This window comes from Camelus bactrianus, chromosome 12, assembly GCF_048773025.1.
Source record: "Camelus bactrianus isolate YW-2024 breed Bactrian camel chromosome 12, ASM4877302v1, whole genome shotgun sequence".
Lineage (NCBI taxonomy): Eukaryota > Metazoa > Chordata > Mammalia > Artiodactyla > Camelidae > Camelus > Camelus bactrianus.
Window position 1 is genome coordinate 70,114,063 of NC_133550.1, and position 20,040 is coordinate 70,134,102.

At 57.4% G+C, this 20,040-nt stretch overlaps 2 protein-coding genes across 11 annotated transcripts in view; both read right to left on the bottom strand.

The window, feature by feature from the left end:
- The window catches only part of TUBGCP6 (tubulin gamma complex component 6), a 30,683-nt gene extending 17,061 nt beyond the window's left edge, over positions 1–13,622 (bottom strand). For 4 of the 5 annotated variants that reach the window (XR_012511032.1, XR_012511031.1, XR_012511030.1 and 1 more), the window contains exons 1-9: positions 12,651–13,622; positions 11,620–11,783; positions 7,997–8,207; positions 3,077–3,250; positions 2,018–2,139; positions 1,196–1,286; positions 940–1,061; positions 737–828; positions 500–639 (exon numbers count right to left, since the gene is read on the bottom strand). Coding sequence is in view for 2 of the 5 variants with exons in the window: in XM_074375820.1 (XP_074231921.1) it covers positions 500–639; positions 737–828; positions 940–1,061; positions 1,196–1,286; positions 2,018–2,139; positions 3,077–3,250; positions 7,997–8,207; positions 11,620–11,783; positions 12,651–13,379 (1,845 nt within the window). In the remaining 3 variants the exon portion in view is untranslated. The remainder of the gene's footprint in view (positions 1–499; positions 640–736; positions 829–939; positions 1,062–1,195; positions 1,287–2,017; positions 2,140–3,076; positions 3,251–7,996; positions 8,208–11,619; positions 11,784–12,650) is intronic. The other variant, XM_074375822.1, reaches the window with a different exon arrangement.
- A 140-nt stretch (positions 13,623–13,762) lies between these two features.
- Positions 13,763–19,364, bottom strand: HDAC10 (histone deacetylase 10). Of its 6 annotated transcripts, none has more exons than XM_010957294.3 (20): positions 18,921–19,360; positions 18,718–18,852; positions 18,428–18,524; positions 18,108–18,205; positions 17,926–18,030; positions 17,697–17,765; positions 17,388–17,514; positions 17,149–17,214; positions 16,904–16,963; positions 16,736–16,825; positions 16,489–16,595; positions 16,349–16,416; positions 16,040–16,268; positions 15,818–15,902; positions 15,332–15,423; positions 15,159–15,215; positions 14,819–14,897; positions 14,470–14,652; positions 14,226–14,385; positions 13,763–14,062 (listed from the first exon to the last, which is right to left on the bottom strand). In XM_010957294.3, exons 1-20 carry the CDS (start codon positions 18,977–18,979, stop codon positions 14,052–14,054), a joined length of 1,977 nt encoding a protein of 658 aa, XP_010955596.2. In that variant the 5' UTR covers positions 18,980–19,360; the 3' UTR covers positions 13,763–14,051. The 6 variants fall into 6 exon arrangements, 5 of the variants coding, with proteins under 5 accessions (XP_010955596.2, XP_010955595.2, XP_045374279.2 ...); XM_010957293.3 differs by having other exon boundaries at positions 16,004–16,268; positions 18,921–19,358; XM_045518323.2 differs by lacking the exon at positions 18,718–18,852 and having other exon boundaries at positions 16,004–16,268; positions 18,921–19,359.
- Positions 19,365–20,040: the final 676 nt, after the last annotated feature.

The following is a 20,040-nucleotide window of genomic DNA, read 5'->3' on the forward strand; positions in this document are numbered from 1 at the left end:
CAAAGGGCCAGCCTGTCCACACCCCATCACAGTCACCTGGCCTTCCTCCACCAGATCTCGGCCGCATGGACACCAGTGCAGGCCTCTGTTCCAGAGCACAGCCAAACCCTGTGACCCCTTCACACGTGCCCCCCAGACCAGGGGGACATGATTCCCTAAACAGCCACATCCATCTTCCCGCTGACACAGCCCACCCTTGTCGCACTGGGGCGTCTCCAGGGTGGAGGAGGTGGGGAGAAGCCCACTGCCCCCTTGGTCTCTGAAATGCTTTCAGCTTCTCTTCTGGTCTTGGAAAGAGCACTCAGAAACTAAACAGAACTACTAGTGAAACTCCAGGGGAAACTGAGGTCACCACAACCTGGTCCAGCCCAGCTGACCCAGAGCTAAGGACACCCGGCCAGGCCGCAGGGGGTGGGGGGAGGGCACAGGCAGAGGGACAAGAGGGGCGGGGGGGGCGATGAGACGGCACACTGGGTGGTGCAGGGCAGCGCCCCCTCACCCGGGGGCAGCAGAGCTTCAGCAGGTTGATGGTCTTTCCGCAGACATACACGTCATGAGCAACGTGTTTCAAGAACACGGGCACGCAGTCCTCCACCTCTTTGGAAATGAGCACGTAGCCATGGGTCCAGTAAAACTTGTCTACACGTGGGACCGGAAACATAAGATCTGTGTCCAGCGACAGCCCTGACCCACCCAAAGGCGTGGAGGCCCAGCCTGAACGCCGGCCACCACCTACCTCTGAAGCCCAAGTACTCCTGGTTCACCTGGATCATGAACTCGCCATAAATGTCTCTGAAGACCCCACTGTACACCCAGTCGTGAATGAACCTGCGGGGTGGGCGGGCCAGCAGTGAGGTGCTTGGTAGGCAACCCGGGTAGGAGCGTAGGAGCGGCAGCCACGAGGACAGAGCTCAGCCCCGCCCCTCGCCCCGGCCCCACCCCAGGCCCCACCGCGTGTAGGGCTCGCAGCTGGTCTTCAGTAGAGACAGCAGCACCGGGTAGTGTTCGTTGCTGCAGTTGTCCAGGGCCTCCTGGTAGAGGTAGGAGAGCAGCTTCACCCCCTGGAGACAGCAAGGAGAGGGGATCAGCACACACAACACTGCAGGATCCAGCCCCCCACCTGTCCTCCAAGCTCAGCCACTGCCCCGCCCCCCAACAGGGGCTGCCTACTCAGGAATCCCTAACTCGAACTCACGGTGGGGAAGGCAGCCGCAGCCCTGGGCTCCCCTCCACCAGCGCCCGGGAGTGCAGTGCCAGTGCCGACACCACAGAGCTCAGCCAGGTACCTAGACACAAAGGCCAGTGAGATCAGGCGAGCAGGACGTGTCCCAGGTCCTCCTCTGCCTGTCTACGTGGTCCAGCTTTAAAACCACCTGCACCTCAAGGACCTCAGACTGGAGCCTCCTGACAGACTCCTCCCAGGGCACCCGCGCATCGCCACCGCCTTCCCAAGTTTGGCCAAGACTCTGCGTCCCAGAGTCCACAGCCCTGCCCCAACCCTACAGCTCTGCCCTGAGACCTCTCCAGCACTCACCACCTCGCCCAGGTCGCCACCTCCTCTGTCCTGGATGGCCCCTCGCCCCCTGCACCCCGCTGCGGCACAGCCCCAGACAGCACCCTCCAGACCCTCCCAGGCTCCCACCTCCCTCACTGCACCTGTCTCCAGCCCTGGGGCCTCCACACTCCAGCCTGCCTACAAGAACTCCTCTTGAACTGAACCCGCCTCCGCTCAACCCTAGCCCATCATTTTCTGGCTCCAGATGGCACCTGCCAGCGACACACTGCCTGGTGCTCACTGACCAGCTTGTGGGTGCCAGGGGCCAGGCCTGTCTATACGGAGGAGCCCTGTGTGCCCTTCAGGCAGGAGCCGCTGACCCAAGGCAGGGCCCGCATGGTGGGCTGCCAACAGACAGCACCCAGCCCCTCGTGAACTCATCTGGGTCAAAGGCTATCCAGACGCCCAGCAAGCCCCATGCCTGCCCCTGTCCAGCCATCACACCGCCATGCTGAGGCTCACCTGAGCTGCCGGCCCAGCTTCTTGAAGAGGAAGCCAATGGTGAGGAGGCTCAGGGTGGGTGGCGTGGAGAGGACGCAGGCCCGGTAGTACTGCAGGTACCTCCTCAGGCCACTGGTGAAGGCCTGTGGGGCAGGGGCTGGGAGGATCGCGGCCAAGCACATGGACCCAGCCACTGAGCTCAGACCAGAGAGGAGAAGCCAGTGCCAGGGAGAAGGCTGGGCTTCCACCCCCAACCCTGGGGCTTCCTTTTCCAAGGAGTGGGCATCTGGGTGTGACACCCAGACACCCCAGCCCAGCTGCAAGTCCAAGGCCCACTGCAATCCTGTCCCTGCAGCCAGGACCAGCTACACCAGGAAAGCAGACCCTGCAGACCCTGGGTAGCTGGGCTCTGTGCACAGACGCCAACTCTCAGAGGGTCTGGCCGCTCAGACCACTGGAGAACACTCCAGAACCAATACCAGGCACCCACCAGCAAGGAGACAGCTATCCCAGCTCACGTCCCAGACACCCGGCACGACAACCTGGTCTTGGTTTCCTTCTGCCCTCCCGGCCCCCCTTGGCCCCCTTCCAGAACCTGAACCTCATCATGTCACCCCAGCGACCCCACTGAAGTGCCAAAACTTGGGGAACTGACCCGAACCCTGCCACCCTTCTCTCTGTCTGGATGCCTGTCCCTCCCAAGCAGCTGCCCCCACTGTCCCATGGGCTGTGCCCCATGTATGTACCAATTATAAGGCTTTCAAGAGAGACCTGGTTCAGCCCCGCCTGCACTGGGGACCCAGGGGGAACAGGCAGCATGTATCCACCCCACCCCACACCACTGGCCCTTCCCCTGGGGCCCCCAACATTGGCCACACCTGCCTCCTACTATCTCATGGCCCAAATGCTTCTGCCCCAAGTTTCCAGGGAAGTGATGCGTGAGGTAAGACACAATCGCTGGCCACCTGTTCTGAACGGTAATTGTTAGACTCTGGGTGTCACCTGGGGCAGGGCCTCTGAGGCTCTTCTCCAGAGCATGTGGACCATGCTCGGGTCCGCAACAGGCGAGGCGGGGCATACCTGGAACACGAGGCCCCTGCTGCATGAGGAGTCCAGCACAGGCTGCAGGGAGAAGTGGCTCAGGCGCGCATAGTGGGTCCCGCACTCGGCCACCTCTGAGAGGAGGCTGCTCATGCTCTCGGGGGACGCTCCTGACACGTGGACGCCCTGCTTCACCGTGAAGGCCTGAGCCGGCTGGACAGGACAGACGAGAGATCACTGGTGCTGGGCATCCAGAGCCCAGTGTGGGGCTGCATCCTGTCCAACCCACGCCCCCAACCATGGCACTGCCCAGAGCACCCCCAAGACCGGGTGCCCCAAACCAAGACACACAAACAAGAAGTTCCAAAAGCAAAAGCAGATAGCCACAAACACACCCCAGCACCCACCCAGGAATAAAAACACACGGAGACAACAAGGTGTCACTTTTCACTAACCACGTGAAAGAGAATACGTGTCTAGAAGATCAAGCCTAACTTGGTGGGAAGGGGGAGGAGACAGATGCCTCCAAGCCACCAGAGTGGCGCGCACAGACACCTGCTTGGGGCAAGAGCACAAGGAATTGCTTGCCCTTCGATCTGATGATTCAGCTCCCGGCCACCTGTCTCAAGGAAGTACCAGAGGCGGCCCACGAACACCTGGCATGGCACGTCCCCGCGACACTGTTCTCAGCCCCGGGGCGTGGGGCGCAGTGAGGCAGTGTGAAGAGGGAAGGGTATGGCCGCGACTGCTGGCACCGAAAGAGGAAGGGTCTCAAATCAGTAGCCACGCTGACAGGTTAAGGAAGTAGAACAAGAGCAGCTGGAGCACAGAGCTGACGGAAGGAAAGGAAGGTCGCGGACCAGGAGCTGGTTCTTTGAGAAGCTCAGCAAGCCTTTAGGAAAATAAAAGACTCAAATTACTAAAGTCAGAAATGAAAGTGGGGACACTGCTCCTGATTTTGCAGAAACAGAAAGGATTGTAAGAGAACACGATGAATAATACACACCAGCAAATTAGATAACCTAGCTAGGACAGACAAAGCCAACTCAAGAAATAGAAAGTCTACACAAACCAAAAACAAGCTTCCATTAGTCACCAAAGCCCCCCGTAGTGTGATTTCTGACGCTGCCAAGGCGTCCATCTAAGGGACCACACAGCCCCCAGCAAAACAACAGAGAAGAAGGAAGGCCACCCAACCCGAGCCTCCTTTCCAGAACGCCCTGAGTGACCTGGACACCCGACCCCTTGAGTGACCCCACTTTTCCCTTCCCGTGCCTTAATTCCCACCCTTAAGTTTTAAATTCACTAATAAAGAGTGAGCCTGTGAAACCCGAGGCCCCTGCCCTCGACCCCAATAACATCGGAGCCCTGGTCTGTGTGTGCCCCATCCACGGCCTTGTCTGTGGCCCTGAGCGTGCCGTGTCTAACCCCCCAGGACCCGTGCGCAGTACCCTTGTTCTTCAAAGGGCCTCATGGACGCTGGCTGAGGTGTCTCCTGCAACCCTAAGAACCACGAGGGCCAATCCAAACGCAACAGGGCCTGGGGGTCTGTGGGGCCGCCCCAATACCGCAGGTCCAGGGAGCGCCCGGGCCGTCTGGAGCCTCCAGCCCCGTGCCGCCAGGCTGGGACCAGCACAGCGCTGCCAGCAGGCTAAGGTGGCAAACGTTGATGTGCTGTGAATTTCACAATCTACAGAAAATAAAAGCAACAATAACCCAACAAAGAGAAGTCCAAGACCCAGTGGCCTCACCGGTAAATTCTACCAAACAATTCAAGAACTGACACCAAATATTCTTAAACTCTTCCAAAAATTAAAGAGGAGGGTACACTCCCTAACTTTAAGAGGCCAATACTGCACCAGTGGCAAAGCAAGACAAAGACATTACAAGGAAAAACCTGCAGGCCAATATTCCTTATGAACACAGATGCAAAAAACCTCGATGCTAACAAAAAATACTAACAAACCAAATGCAGCAGCATGTGAAAGAATTGTATACAATGACCAAGTGGGTTTTATCTCAGGAATGCAAGGATAGTTCAACATATAAAAACCAATGTAATACATCACATTAATAGAATGGGGGGAACCATGATTATCTCAACTGATGCAAAAAAAAAAAAAATCTGACAAAACTCAACAGCCTTTCATGATAAAAACACTCAATCAACTTGGAAAAGAAGGGAACTTCCTAAACAGGATAAAAGCCATGTATGAAAAACCCACAGCACACATCACACTCAGTGGTGAGAGACTGAAAGCTTTCCCCTTAGGATCAGGAACAAGGCAAGGATGCCTGCTCTCACCACTTCTGTTCAAAATAACACTGGAAGTCCTCGTCGGAGCAGTTAGGCAAGAAAAAGAAAATTTAAATGTATACAAATTGGAATACCCAAATTGGAAAGGAAGAAGTAAAATTATCAATTTTCAGGTGACAATATTATATGCAGAAAATGCTAAAGAATCCACAAAAAAACCTGTCAGTTAATAAACAAATTCAGCAAAGTTCTAGGATACAAAATCAACACACAAAAATCAGTTGTATTTCCATACTTGCAATGAACAATCCAAAAAAGTAAATTAAGAAAATAATTCCATTTACAACAGCAATCTAAGAATAAAATACTTAGAAATAAATTTAACCAAGGAGGCAAAAGACTTGTTACAGTGAAAACTAGAAGATATTGCTGAAAGAAATTAAAGAACTAAGTAAATGGGAAGATATCCCATGTTCATGGACTGGAATATCTAATACTGTTAGGATAATACACCAAAAATGATCTGTGGATTTACCAAATTCATCCATCCTAAAATTCATATGGAATTGCAAAGGGCCCTGAATAATCTAAAAAAAAAAAAAAAAAAAAAGCCGGAGAACTCACACTTCCCGAGCAAAATTTCTTACAAAGTTAAAGTTACAGTAATCAAAACAATGCTGCATTCACATAAAGATAGACATGAAGACCAATGGAACAGAGTCCAGAAGTAAACTCACATATGGTCAGTTTCTTTTCAAGAAGGATACCAAGACCATTCAGTGGGGAAAGAACAGTCTTTTCAACAAATGGTGATCAGTAAACAGAATAGCCACATGAAAAAGATTTAAGTTGGACCTTTCCTTTACACTCCATATACAAAAATTAACTGTAAATAGATCAAACACCTAAACTTAAAAGCTAAAACTGTGAAACTCTTAGAAGAAACAGAGGCAAACCTTCAAGACCTTGGATTTGGCAATTTCATTAATATGACATCAAAAGCATAGGCAACAAAAGGAAAAAGATAAACTGGACTTCATCAAAATTTAAAATGTCTGTACATTAAAGGAAACTATCAAGTGAGGGGAAAGAACCTACAGAAAGGGAAAAAACACTTGCAAATATCTCACAAAGGATTAACATCTGGAATGTATAAAGAACTCCTGCAACTCAACAACCCAACTCAAAAATGGGGAAAGGACTAGAACAGACATTTCTTTAAAAAAGATACACAAATAGAAAAATGATCAGCATCATTTATGTCATGATGGAAATGCAAATCTACACTGCAATGAGATACCACTTCACATCCATTGGGACAGCTATTATTTACCAAAAAGGGGTCAGGGTGTAGACAAGTACTGGTGAGGACACAAAGAGACTGGGACCCTGGGACACTGCCGGAGGGAATGTAAAAGGGTGCAGACACTGTGGAAAAGAGTTTGTCCGTTCCTCAAAAAGTTACACATAGAATTATCACATGACCCAGCAATTCCACTCCTAGGAATATACCCAAAGGAACTAAAAGCAGGGACTCAAACAGATTCTTGTGCACCAGTGTTCACCACAGCACTATTCACAACAGCCAGGAGTGTCCATCAACTGATGAATGGGTAACAAAATGTGGTCTCTACATACAATATTATTCACCCTAAAAAAGGAAGGAAATTTTGACATGTGCTACATCTTGCATGAAACTTGAGAACATTATGCTGAATGAAATAAGCCAGTCACTAAAGAATAAACTGTATAGTTCTGTTTGTATGAGGAAAGTCGGAGACAAAAAGTGGGTGCTGGGTGCCATGGACTAGGGGAGGGGAAATGAGGCATTACTGTTTAATGAGGAGAGTTTCAGTCTGGGGTGATGAAAAATTTTGGAAGTAGACAGTGGGATGTTTACACCACATTGTGAATTCATGCCACTAAATAGTACACTTAGAAGTGGTTAAGATGATAAATTTTAAGTTATGTTTATTTTACCACAATTTTAGGGGTGGGGGGTAGTTGATTCCACTTCATAGAGTCAAGCCATTCACACTGCAGAACACTATGAGGCCCTGAAAAGTGCCCAGAACAGCGTCCCAGAGGGCAGCCCAGCCCAGCCCAGCCCAGCACCAGCAAGGCCTCAGAAGTTTGCTAGATGTGCTTCTAGGGCACACCAAGTCTGAGAACAGCCACCAGGAAAGAGCAGGAAGACACGAGAGACTGGACACTCAGGTGATGGCAGGCTGCAGAACAGCACATATAAAAGGTGTCACTTTGCACACGTCTTCTTTTATTCAGTAAATGCCCAGCAAGAGGCCAAAGGCTGGATACAGTACAGCAACTGCCCAGACGAGCCAGCCCTACCATGGCCAGGAGAGAGGCCCATAGAAGTGGGGAACATAGTGATGGTCACCACACCTGCGCTCTGTCCCAGGATGGGCGTGGAAACGGGGACACTTCTCTTGTTCCATTGATGGCAATAAACATTTTACTTTTGTTCAGTTTTTAAAAGGATGTTAATGAATTAACACTTTTTAAAAGTGAAAGGAGAAAATCACCAGGACTCAGAGCCACCCTACCCCTCAGGGGCTCTCGTCCAAGGCCACCCACTCACTGCCCTGGGCCCCAGTCTCCCCTGTAAAGCGCTTGAACAGCGCCAGGCAGAGGGCGGCCGTCAGCCCAGCACAGGGGCTGCCTCCACGTGAGCGCGTCCTTACCTGGCACAGGGAAAACGTGGTGGACACAACCCCAATCAGGACGTTCAGGGCATCCTTCACCAGCTCGCACTCCCTCACCAGGATGGGCTGCGGGGCCTGCAGGAGGCCCCCGCCCACCACCTGCAGCTCCCCATGGCGGAGCCTGCAGGACCTGTCGAAGGCGTCCCTGCCCGCCTCTGTGAGGTAGGGCTCCTCTCTGTGGCCGGGGGTGCTGAGGGAGACAAAGGGGGCAGTGAGTAGACAGAGCAACACACACCTTAGCTGTAGGAACTAAAGACAGGACAAAGAGGGGCTCAACACAACAAAACACCTAAGAATACAGAGCAGGTGCCAACCCCAACCAACTGCCCTGCCTCTCCATCAGCGTCTGGCAGGCTCTGGCAGACAACTGTGCAGAAATGTGTCCAGAAGCAGCAGCAAACGTCCCCACCCGCCTGGTACCCATGGGGCACGTGGTGGTCCTCAAGCTGACAAGTCACTCACTGAAAACAAGCACAAGGTTTGCACACCCAGGCTCACAGCGGCACAGTCACAACAGCCAAAGCAGCCCAGGGTCCAGACCCAGATGATGGACAAAGATGTGGTCCACCGCTACAAGGGAACAATTATCTAGCCTTAAAGAAGAAGCAAACTCTGACACGTGTCAGGTGTCACAGAGGAACCTTGAGGACATAACACAGCCCAGTCACCAGAGGACAACCACCACATGGTCCCACTCCTGTGGAGTCGCCAAAGGAGTCAGAATCAAAGACACAAAGTACAACGGTGGGTGCTGGGGCTGGGGAAGAGGGATGGAGAGTTAGTGTTTAATGGGGACAGAGTTTCAGTTTGAGAAGATGAGAAAGTTCTGGAGACTGACCGATGGTGGTGGTGGTCACACAGCATGAATGTCCTTACTGCCACGGAACTGTAACTTAAAAATGGTGAAGATGTTAAGCTTTACATTATGTGTATCTTAGCACCCTCCCCCTAAAAAGGAGGCACACAGCAAAGATTCATGAATTCCTAAGAGAAACAGGCCCACTGGGTCTTGCGGAGGGTGGCTCTAGGCACACATTCGCCCCTGGGTCTTCGCCTCCGGAGGGTCCTGTGCGAAGTTCAGGAAGTGTCTACCTAGCTCAGTCACACTGTTCAAAAGAGGGCAAAAACACAGTATCACTTTTCAAACAGTCCTTTGAAAACCAGCAACACCTACTAAAAGTAAGAAAGAACTCGGTTTTTTTTTTAATCCACTGGAAAAAGTAATTTCTTAATAAAAGGAGCCCAGGAAAAACTCAGAACTTGTTAAAAACAAAAATGCTTTTTAACTGACAACGCACCATAATGGGGCTCCTTCCCTCACTCACAAGGATCTGAGCGCAGGGCTGAGCAGCTGAGAGGACAGGCCCAGCCCTCACTGGGGTGGCAGGGGGAGGGTGCTGCAGACAGAAGCTCCAAGGAAGCACGGGGCTCCTAGAGGGACCGGCGATGCTGGTCAGGAAGGACCCGGGAGCATGGCCTAGCTGGCGGAACAGCACTCCTGGCAGGGGGAGCAGCCTGTGTGAAAGCCCAGAGACCGGAAGAGAAAGGGGCCGGGTGCATGCGGCTCAGCAGGCATGTGGGGTGAGGTCAGGGGCGCTGGGCCTACAGTCCAGGCAGGGGTGGCCATGAAGCGGGGTCAGCAGAGCAGTGAGTGCCCTGATTTCCATCCCTGGAAAGTGGCACCGGCCATGTGGAGGATGGGCCGGAGTGGGCAGGAGGAAGGGGAAGGCCAGTCCTGAGGTCCAGAGTCAGGAGGAGGGCACAGCCCGCACTCCCGGGGCAAGAAGGGTGTGAGGAAAGGGAAACCCCCGCATTGGGGCCCTTCTGAACGGCGCTCCAGGGAGGAGCAGGTGAGCACACAGCTCCTGCCCACTCCTCCAGGGCGGGCCCCTGACTAGTGTGGCAGTGCAACCCCTCAGGCGACTCAGGGCTGAGGGAGGAGAGCCCGTGGAGGAAAACGCCGAACTCGCACTCATCACAACTTGGCCCTTCCCCCGACGGAACCGCCTCCCCCAGGGTGAGGATTGGGGGCAGACAGGTGCACAGAAAGAGCAGAGGACACCTGGCAGCAGGGGAGGCGGCCTTCAGACCAGTGCTGGCCCGCAGGGGGCAGCACCATGGAGCGTCCCCCAGGGCTCTCACGGCAAGGGCAGAGTTCACAGTCTGGGGCTGTGGGGGGATGGGGGGCGGTGCTCAGAGCTCCTGGCAGGAAACCAGCAGGCAGCTAGGATTCCAACTGCGACAAGTGCAAAAGATTCTCCAAATGAACTCGAGTGACAGGCCTCAGGGGCCAGGGGCCAGGGGCATCAGGTTATGACCAGACAGGCAGGAGGTGGAGGCAGCGAGCTTGGGGCGCGCCCAGCCACAGGGGCCCAAGGTATCTCCTGCAGAGGTGGCAGCAGGGCACGGACACAGGCCGACGCACCAGCTGTGGTCCTCCTACAGGAAGTGCCGCAGGGCAGTCCTCACGGCTGGGGTTCTGTGTCGGTTCTGCTCTCAGGGGACACTGAGGAGATTAAGTATATTCAGAACAGGGGACTAGGATGTTGACTGACTGGGCAATCACGTCTCCTCCCTGGTGACCTGGAAAACCACGCCTGGAAAAGAGGGAGTTGGTAAATAAAACACCACTAGTAAATACTTACAAAAGGAAGTTCTAACCGCCTGTTACCCAGTGCTTAGACTCCAGAGGGTTAGCAGAGAACAGGGTGATAGATCTGCCCTGCACACAAGGCAGGATGAAGACCCGAAGGGAAGCTACAGGGCAGAGAAGCCCCAAAGACAAGACAATCGCCCACACTGGCGGTGCTCAGGGAAGCAGCGAGCTGGCGGTGCCTGAAGGAATCCACGTGGGGGAAGGTGATCACGCCAGGAAGGCGACCCCATCAGGAGCGGGGCCCACACAACAGGTGCTGAACAGCTGTCCGCCCCAAGCATGTGCCGCTCATCCTTAGGAGACCCTGCAGGAGCCGCAGCTGCATCAGAGTTACTCAGCTCCCTGCGAGCCCCAATTCTTTCACTGTGCTCCCCAAACTGTTGTCCCACAGAAATGCCGGTAGATGAGACATGACAAGAGGATCCCTTGACCAAACGTGTGTCCTCACTCCCCACTCTAGGAGGTTTTGAGACACCAGAATGACAGGTCCTGAGAGCAGAAGCCCTGGACCAGAAGAGCACCAATCAGGGAAGCACTGCGATGACCAGAACTTCTCATCACATCTCTTCTAAACGTGAAGAACAGAGACAGGAAGAAATTTCCTCATCAGAACCCCGTGCCGGGCACTGACCACACTGCTGCCAGGCTGCCCTCAGACACCTCTGACTGGGAGCCCTCCTGGCAAGGATGTAACTCAGTTGCCAACTGACTGCTCTGACTGGAAAGTGTGATCTGCAGAAGTTACTGGCTCCATGGGGAACCTGTGCAGCCTAGAATCCTTTCCCATCTGCATTTCTATCAACTCTCAGTGCACAATTTGGGACACTAGCTTGACTGGAACTTCCAAGTTCCTAATCCCAATCATCTGGGCCCTGAGTAAAGGTCACGGTTACTGGGGTAGGGGGTGGGGGGTGGGCACTGTATTTTAAGGCAAAGGCTCACGAACCATCCAACTTGCTCCCAGCACCTCCGCTTGCTGGCCTCGTAGGTGAGCACAGCGTCCCACAGGTCAATGTCTGGGGTCATGCTCGGCTCGGACTGGGAATCAGGAGTCAGATTGGATGCTGACTGGAACCCTTCATCTTCCGACGGATCCAAACTCGGAGGGACCTGGAGACCGCAAGAAGCAGGAAACTTTACCTGTGACGTGGTGTCTGGATTTCACCCCAGCATGATGACAATTCCAGGGAACTCTTCCACGCTTCCACTTACTCTATAAGAAAGGCCTAGCGGAAGGTTTCTTCTATTTCTCTCAAGTAGGTAAGTACTACACGGTGTTTTCGCCCCTAGTGAATCATTTAAGGAACTAAACCCATTAATCTATTAAGGTTACCAATTCCCATTTCACACAACAGAGGCCTATTGACGTTTATGAGCCTCAACGTAACTTACAATGAAATTTTCTCCCAATCCAGAAGTTTCATTTTGGGGAACCCAGCACCAAAAAGTTACACAGACAGAAAAATTCACATAAGCCAGGATGTTTGCTACAGCACTGTCTGTTTGGAAACAACTTCAAGACCTCACAGTAAGGCAATGACTGAGTGATGACGGTACCTTCTTTCAGCAAAGCCTCAGAATGCAAAGGCACATGACAATTTACTCAACATCGGAAAAACCCCACATGACTGGTGAAAGCAAGCATAGACAGACAACTGCATGTACAGTACGAACAAATGTCTGTTGCCACATATGGCTACTGAGCACTTGAAACTTGGCTTATGCAATGATGAACTGGACTTGCTGCATTTTAATTAACGTAAATGTAAACATCTACTCACTAGGGGGCAGAAGTGAGTGAACTGCACGTCCTGTCGGATATGAGATGAACGCGGTACCCGGAGCGGGACCGGCGGGAAGGGACCGAGCCTGGCCCGGAGCCACCTAGTGGGCGGGACCCGCGCTGTCCTCCTCCCACCATGATCAAAGGAGCATCTGCAAAGCCTCGGAGCCACAGGCGGGAGGACAACACTCTACCTTGATGGCCAGTCCCGCGAGGTCGGCGCTGTCCGGTACCGGGGGCAGGTCCAGCCGGACGTCCATGTCGTTTGTGCGGCTGTGCACAAGGGCTCCGAAGAGAGAGAAGCGGGTGTCCCTCTCAAACCTGTCACCGCTCGGGTCGCCGTACGAGAAGGGTAGCCCGGTGCCCGGCGCCGCCTCCATCACCTGAAGCGTCCTCCGGATCAGGTCTTGACACAGACTCTCCTCCCCGGAGATGAGAGCGCCCACGTCCGCCTCAAACGCGCGCAGATCGCCGCAGTCGTAGCCGCCGTAGGGAACTCTCCTCCCGACCGGCCCGCGGGGAAGGAAGTAGTCCCGCCCGCGCCGTGGAGCTCGCGGGGGGCCGCTGCCCGACAGCTGCACCAGGAGGTCCAGAACCGAGCCCATCTCCGCCAGGGGCCGGCCGGGCGCCGCCTCCAGTCCCTCCACCAGCTCCTCCAGACGGTCGGCCTCGGCGCCCAGGCCGCCCACTCGCAAGTCAAAGGACAGCATGAGGATCTTGTTTTTCACAGGGAGTCTTGAGAAGTCAGGCTGCAGCCTGCGAGTCTCATCTTGAAAGAGGCTGGTGAACAGCGCGTTGTAGGCCACCCTCTTGAGGCTCTGCTTTGCCCTCTTCCGGCTCCCGCGGCGCTGGCCCAGGTGCACCTTCGCGGCCGGCAGCAGGGCCTCGCACAGGTCGTCCAACAGCTGCGGGACGCTGGCCATGCCCCCTCCTCACGCCGGGCCCTCGCCCCCGGCACTGCACTCCTTCTCGGGGCCCCGGCAAGGGGATGGCCTGGAGAGGCGCCGCCCAGGACGGAATGCGAGGCCGGGCCCGCGAGTCCGCCCGCAGACCAGAACCCCTCACCCCGGGGAGAGCGCGACGCCCGACTCCCGCCGCCGCCGCCGCCGCCGCCGCCGTCGCGTCATCTACACGCGACGGGCCCAAAGGCAGAGCCGGCGCCAAGGAATTGCGTCACGCGGGAGGCCGGCGGCCAAGGCGGAGGGGCGGAGCCTGAGGCCGCGGTCCAAGGGCGCTTCCGGCCCGGAGCCCCGTTCGGGCAGGTGGGAAACTGAGGCGGGCGGCGGGCTCAATAAAGGAGGCGAAGTCAGATTTTCGCTGAGCTGACGTTTACTTATTGGGCTTGGAGGGAGCGAGGCAGGGGCTGTTCGGGAGAGGCGGGTGCCGGAGAGGGATTCCAGGCCGTTGCAGGGGGCATGGAGCCCCTGAGTCGGTGTCCTTGGCAGCCGGGTAGCCTGGCCCTCGGGACAGAAGCCTCAGGCAGAGGTGTGCTGGTGAACAGTTAACAACCGGCTCTTGGGGACCGGTTTGTAGTGACTTTTCCAGCATGGCAGTACGCCTATCCTGGCGGATTTCAAGCTACCAGGTCACAGCACTCAAGGAGACGCTGAGAAGAGGTGCACAATCAGCTTCACAAGGCTATAAGCTCGTTCAGGGCAGCACCTCACTCACCAGGACAAGAGCCCCTCTCCCCACAGCTCTAAGGCAGGACTGTCACCCAAGGCCCTAAGCACTCACCCTGAGCCTCACCACCCCCACCCCAGCCTCACCGGCCACCTGCAGCATCTTCCACTGTGGCTCCAGTGGCCCTCTCAGGCGCATCAGGGCCTGCATGTCCTCTGGGGAGGCCATGGAGAAGGGGCCCAGGCTAGGGGGTGCCTCTCCATGCAGCACCCGGGCCAGGACCCCCACAAGCTGGGGTGTGGATTCCTGGGCCAGGGGCAGAGATGGAAGCAGTGATCACTGGTTTCTCCCATATCCCACCCCATAGCATGTCCACCTGGCACAACTCACCTCATCTATAAGGGCCAAGACTCGGCCCCCTGCTGGGCCCCGCAGCAGTGCAGTCAGGAGTGCAGCTTGGGGATCCCGCAAGCCATGGGCGGGCCCCAGTGCCACCAGCACCAAGTCAGGCTGGAAGCTGTAGGCCAGGGGCAGCACCAAGGCCAGGACACAGTTCAGGAAACCACCAGTCGTCTATGGGAGTGACAGTAGAATACCCCAGCCCCTCATCCACCGGACACACCTCCTGCCCGCCTAGGTCACCCCACCTCCCAATCTCAGATGGGCAGATGCACCCACAGTTGCCCCAGGAGGGGCAGTTGAGGGCCAGGGGCCTAGCCCTCATGACACCACCACTCACCCCTGGCAGGGGCACACACACGTGGAATGTGGACGGGGCAGCTGCCTCCTTGCCCCCGATGTTCAGCCACAGATTCCTCCTTCCAAGGGACAGCGAGCATGTGTGTGAGACGCTGCCCACCCTCCAGAGCCCAGACAGCAGCAGGAGTGAGGCTCAGGGGCAGGACTGCTAAGACTGCTGCCCCTTATGCTGGAGACCCCACTGGCATTGCTCCCAGAGGCCCCTCTGCCAAACTCCAACCGTACAAGGCCCTGCCCACCTGTCACCCCTGGGGATCCAGGGTGATATGTCCGCCCACCCATATGCAGAACGGGACATACATATGACCCAAGAGTCATACCCATCATCAGTGAGATCTGGGGGCCGATCCAGCTGTCCCACAGCCACACAAAGCAGCCTGGAGGAAGAGTTGGCCCCTGGATAGTCTGCACTTACCCTGCCTTGAGTCCATCCCCAGAGCCCTCCCAATGTGGCCCTGCTCTTGGAGTCTCAGGCCAGCCAGATGAGGCTTACCTCTGGGCTCCATGGGACAGGCCACACCGAATGGCCACGTCCAGGGTGGCCGCTGTGGCAGGGGCTGGGGTGGCTGCAATCCCACTGCTCACCTGTGGGATAAATAACAGCTGTGGAGGGGAACTCCCCAGTCAGGTAAATAGACCTATCTACTCCTTCTTTTGGTCCCTGTCTACATGGCTGTCACCTGTGCAATCTGACAGCAAATTGCTCCACTTCTGCAAATAAGATACTTAAAATTGTACTTTAAGTCATCTCCTTTACCTCTTGGCCAAAGAACATTTAATTGAGGGAACTGAGGGGGGTTGTTCCTGAACCCTGTGCATGGGGGCTGTTCTGGGGAAGGTCCCAGGCACAAGGCAACACTCATGTCCACATGGTTCTGTACCACCCAGCCCTCCCCTGGACAAGCCACCTGTCATGGGCAGGTCTTGGGCTCTGCCCCTGGCTCCACAGCCTCCCCCAACCCCTCCCAGGTGTCCCCACCTGTCCATCCAGGAGCCTGTCCAAGAGATACAGGACCCTCCCCAGTGCAGTGAGGGCCTTGTCCTGGGCCAGGGCCTTGTGTGGCCTGTGGTGGACAAACCAGAGGGACACAGGACCCAGAATGAGTCACAGACAGGCACACGTGCAGACAGGGCCCAGCCTTCTCCCCAGGCCCACCCTGCCCACCTGGCCCAGGCCTGCATCTCCTCCGGCAGGGCTGACCTCTCCTGACAGAGGACACCTGGGGGCAGGACCAGCGCAGCGTCTGGTGCAGTCAAGGCAACAGCCGTGCGGACAGGGGGCGTGGGGTTGAGGCACAGCTTGTCCAGGAGGGAGCTCAGGGCAGCCATGGTCTGGGTAGCTGCTGCCTTGAATTCGGGCCCCCAGGGCAGCAGAGGCGAGGGCTTCCCCTCGGGGGAGCAGGTGCTAGGACTCAGTACAGGGGCTGCACCTAAGGGGCAATTCAGAGTCAAAGCCACTGCGTGGGAGCCTGAGGCGCAATCCCGCCAGCCCGACCCAGGCCGTGCTGACCTTGCTGCTGGAGGCTCATCCAGTAAGGGGCCTGGGCTGCTCGGACACTCTGGATAGACTCCAGGGCACTGCGGGGAGAGGCAAAATCAGTGAGGCCTGGTCCCCCGGCCCTAGCCCACCCCACCCTCTGCCTCTCGCACCTGCCGTGTGGCACCATGGGCCCTGACAGGGGTGGGGCAGGGTCGCCCAGCAGCGCTTGCACCATCATGCACACAGACTGGGAGAGTGACTCCAGGTGGTAGCCACCCTGGGAGAAGGGGGAGGGCAGACACATGACAGGACAGGGATGTCACTGTCCCAGGCAGGACACCATGCCCCAAGTGGCAGGACCCCTCTGACTGCATCGCAGCCTCTGGCCCACGCACCCTCCCTGCTCGCCCCAGTCACCTCCAGCACAGCACAGACCCTGCCGTCAGCCAGCACCTGCAGCAGCTGAGTGAGGTGGGCAAAGCACTCTGGCGTGGCCTGCATCTGCCCCTGGAAACCAGAGCACGGTATGATGAGGGCCTGGCCCCAGGACCCCAGAAGCCCTCCTCAGCCAGGCCCAGCCCTCACCTCAGGATCTCCGATTGCTGAGTCAAATCCTGCGGAGACTAGGACCAGCTCAGGGTCGAACTGCAGGCAGGGCCAGGTGGGGCGGGGCAGAAGTGGAGCTGGAGCAGCGGCGAAGGGGAGGGGGTCCTCCAGAGAGACCCTCCTCACCCCCAAGGGCTCTGTTCCTCTCTGGTGGAATGAAGGGGGCCCCAAATCCCCTCCCACCCTCCTGCCATCAAGATCACTGCTACCCCACATGCAGTCACCTCAAAGGCCAGGGGCAGCAGCACGTGCAGGAAGGCAGCCATGTAGTCAGCATTTCCCATCCCGACCTGCAGCCACGGGGCGTCAGTGTTGGCCCTGCCAGGGAGGACTGCGGGGTCTCCACCCCTGGGGCTCGGACTCCAGGGGTGATCCTGGCACGGTGCCCTGGGCTACGCTCAGGGAGGGGAATGTGGGCTGGGTGAGGGGCTCTGGGTGGGGGCCTGGGGTGAGGGGCAAGCACCTGGTTCCAGGGGAGGTTGACAGTAAAGCCAAGGCCCTGCCCCTGCCCGACAGCATCTGCATCTGACTCTCGCAGATAAGGCCAGAAGCGCCTGTGCTCATAGCGGTGCCAGGAGAAGTAAAGGACGCTGCAACAGCCAGCCGGGATCAGAGGTTAGAGGTCAGGACCCTCAGCTCCCTGGGCTCTTCACAGAACCCTGACCCCCTGAGCACACAGCCATGTCTCCCTGCCTTAGACTTTCCCAGGCCAGGCTATGTGTCCTGGAAAGCAAGGACGCAGGGAAGAGTCTGGTCCCCACCTCCAGCTTACCTGGGGTCATCCTCAAAGATATACTGGGTGCCCTGGCCATGGTGAACATCCCAGTCAACGATGAGGACCCTGCAGACAGACAGCTCTGGGACCACCGAGGGGCAGGGCCTCCCCCCTCCAGGCCAGGAGCAGGCCCAGGATGGGAGGGGTGGGGCAGGGTCTCCCAGAGGCCCAGTCTGTCCCCTTCCTGTCTGGTCTGGACACCCTCTGCAGCCAAACTGGCACAAACCTGTGCAGTCCGTGTTTCTGCTTGGCATGTCTGGCCGCTATGGCCACACTGTTGAACACACAGAATCCATTGGCGGCAGCCCGCTGGCTGTGGTGCCCAGGAGGCCTGGGGGTGACAGTGGTCATCCTGTGCCCTCACAGGGCCACCCACAGGCAGGGCAGCTGGGGAGGGGCAGCTCTCACCTCACCAGAGCAAGCCCATTGCGCACAGCTCCCGTCATCACTGCGTCCACCAGCTGCAGCGCAGCACCCACTGCCAGGCGGGCACAGTGGAAGGTCCTCTGTGGGGACGGAGGTGCAGATAAGCCCCTGCCCACTTTCCCTCACAGGCTCTACCAAGACCTGTGCCAGGCTGCAGGTCACCAAGCACTGAGCACAACAGGCCAGGCCAGTCCCGGGTGCCGGAAGCCAGCAGGTCTCTGGCACCCAGAACATTGGCCGAGAACAGTTTCAAGTACTGGGATGTGAGACTGGGTGGGTGGGTGTGTCCCCAGAGCACCCACCGGATGGAAGTAGACGGCATCGTACTGTCCAGACAGGGCCTGGAGCTCCTGGGTGCCCAAGGCCTGGGTCCCCCGCAACAGGGCCACATACTCTGGGCTGCAGAGGGGCAGGCAGGCGGAGCAGCGTCACCAGGAAGAGCAAGTAGAAGAGAACGAGGGCCTGGACCCCCAGCGGGACTGCCCACCTCAATGCTCCCTCACCCACCCATCCAACCGTGAAACTGAGGCACGTGGGGGAGGCTCTGGCAGGTGCTGGCCAGCTGGGGCCTGACGCCCACCCAGGGTCTGACCTGTGCACCAGGCCCAGCTCTGCCTCTGAGGCTTCCCGGGCTACCAGCCGCAGACACCTCTGCTCCAGGCCACGCTGCTGCAGGCCCTCCAGAGCTGCAGTCAGGCGCTGGGGACACTCGATCTCGCATTCGGGGCTGGAGGGACAGAGAGCTCAGAGTCCAGAGCCCCTCCTTATCCCCCACCCCTGCCAGATCACACTTACTCCTCCCAGAGCAGCCGGGCGGCTGTCATGTCCTCATGGTACACAAGTGCGGTCCCCATGGCCTGACCGTGGTCACTGTGGGCCACCCAGGGTGGGCAGGTCACAAACGCTCCCACTACAGGCTAATGAGTGCACTGCCCGCCCCACTATGCAGCCCCGTGAAGCAGCTCAAGGCCTGGGGCACAGCAGGGAGCGTCGGCTCGGTTCCTGGGCGGGAACACGCAGAGCCCGGGCAGGAAGGAGGCCCCAGGCCCAGCACGCGCCAGAGCGAGGCGGGAGTCGACAGGGTGGCTCCCGAGGCCTGGCTTCCGTCTTCCTCCTTGTCAGACCTGCCACCGACCCGCCTCCGGATGCCCCAAACCCCGCCCCGACACAGCGGGGCGGGAAGACGACTGGGCCCCTCGGGGCTGTGCCCGCGCCGCCCGTCCCTCCAGCTCCGCTCCACCTCCCAGCCCCCCCGCCCCTGGCCGGGAGCAGGACGCGGGTCACCGACCTCGGCGCCCGTCTGGAGGTGAGGGGACGGGCGTGAGGACCGAGGACCAGTGTGCCCAGGCTCCTGCGGACTATCACGGCGGCCCTACATACGCGCTGAGCCGAGCCACGCGCGTCCGTGTCCCTCCGCCCCAAGGCCCACCCTACCGCGCAGACCACCGGTCAGACGTCAGCAGCCCATCGCACCCAGCGCTGCCCCAGACCCGCCCCCCAGCAGCCAGAGTCAGGAAGGAGCTGCGCGGCAAGGAGGGCGAGACCGAGGTTCTGCAGGGTCAAGGCCACGAGGGGGAGAGAGCCCCACCCAGGGACTGTGGTCGTGGTTTAGCTTGGCCTGGGCGCTGCCCCCAAGCCTCATGAAGGGAGTGACAGTGTCCGATTTGAAGCTCTAGGAGCTGAAGGAGCAAATGAGTCGGAGGGTCAGGGCTGTAGCAGAGAAGCTGGACCTGAGCGGAGCAGCGTTGGGGAAAGCAGGGCAGGAGGCTGAACTGAGGGAAAGGCCAAAGGAGGAAGGGTGTGGAAGAGGGATGAATGAGTTAGTGAATGAATAGGGCCAGCAAAGGAGGAGACACGGGCACAGCCAATAACAAGGTGGCCAGAGAGTGGAGGAAACATGGGCCGCCGGCCTGAA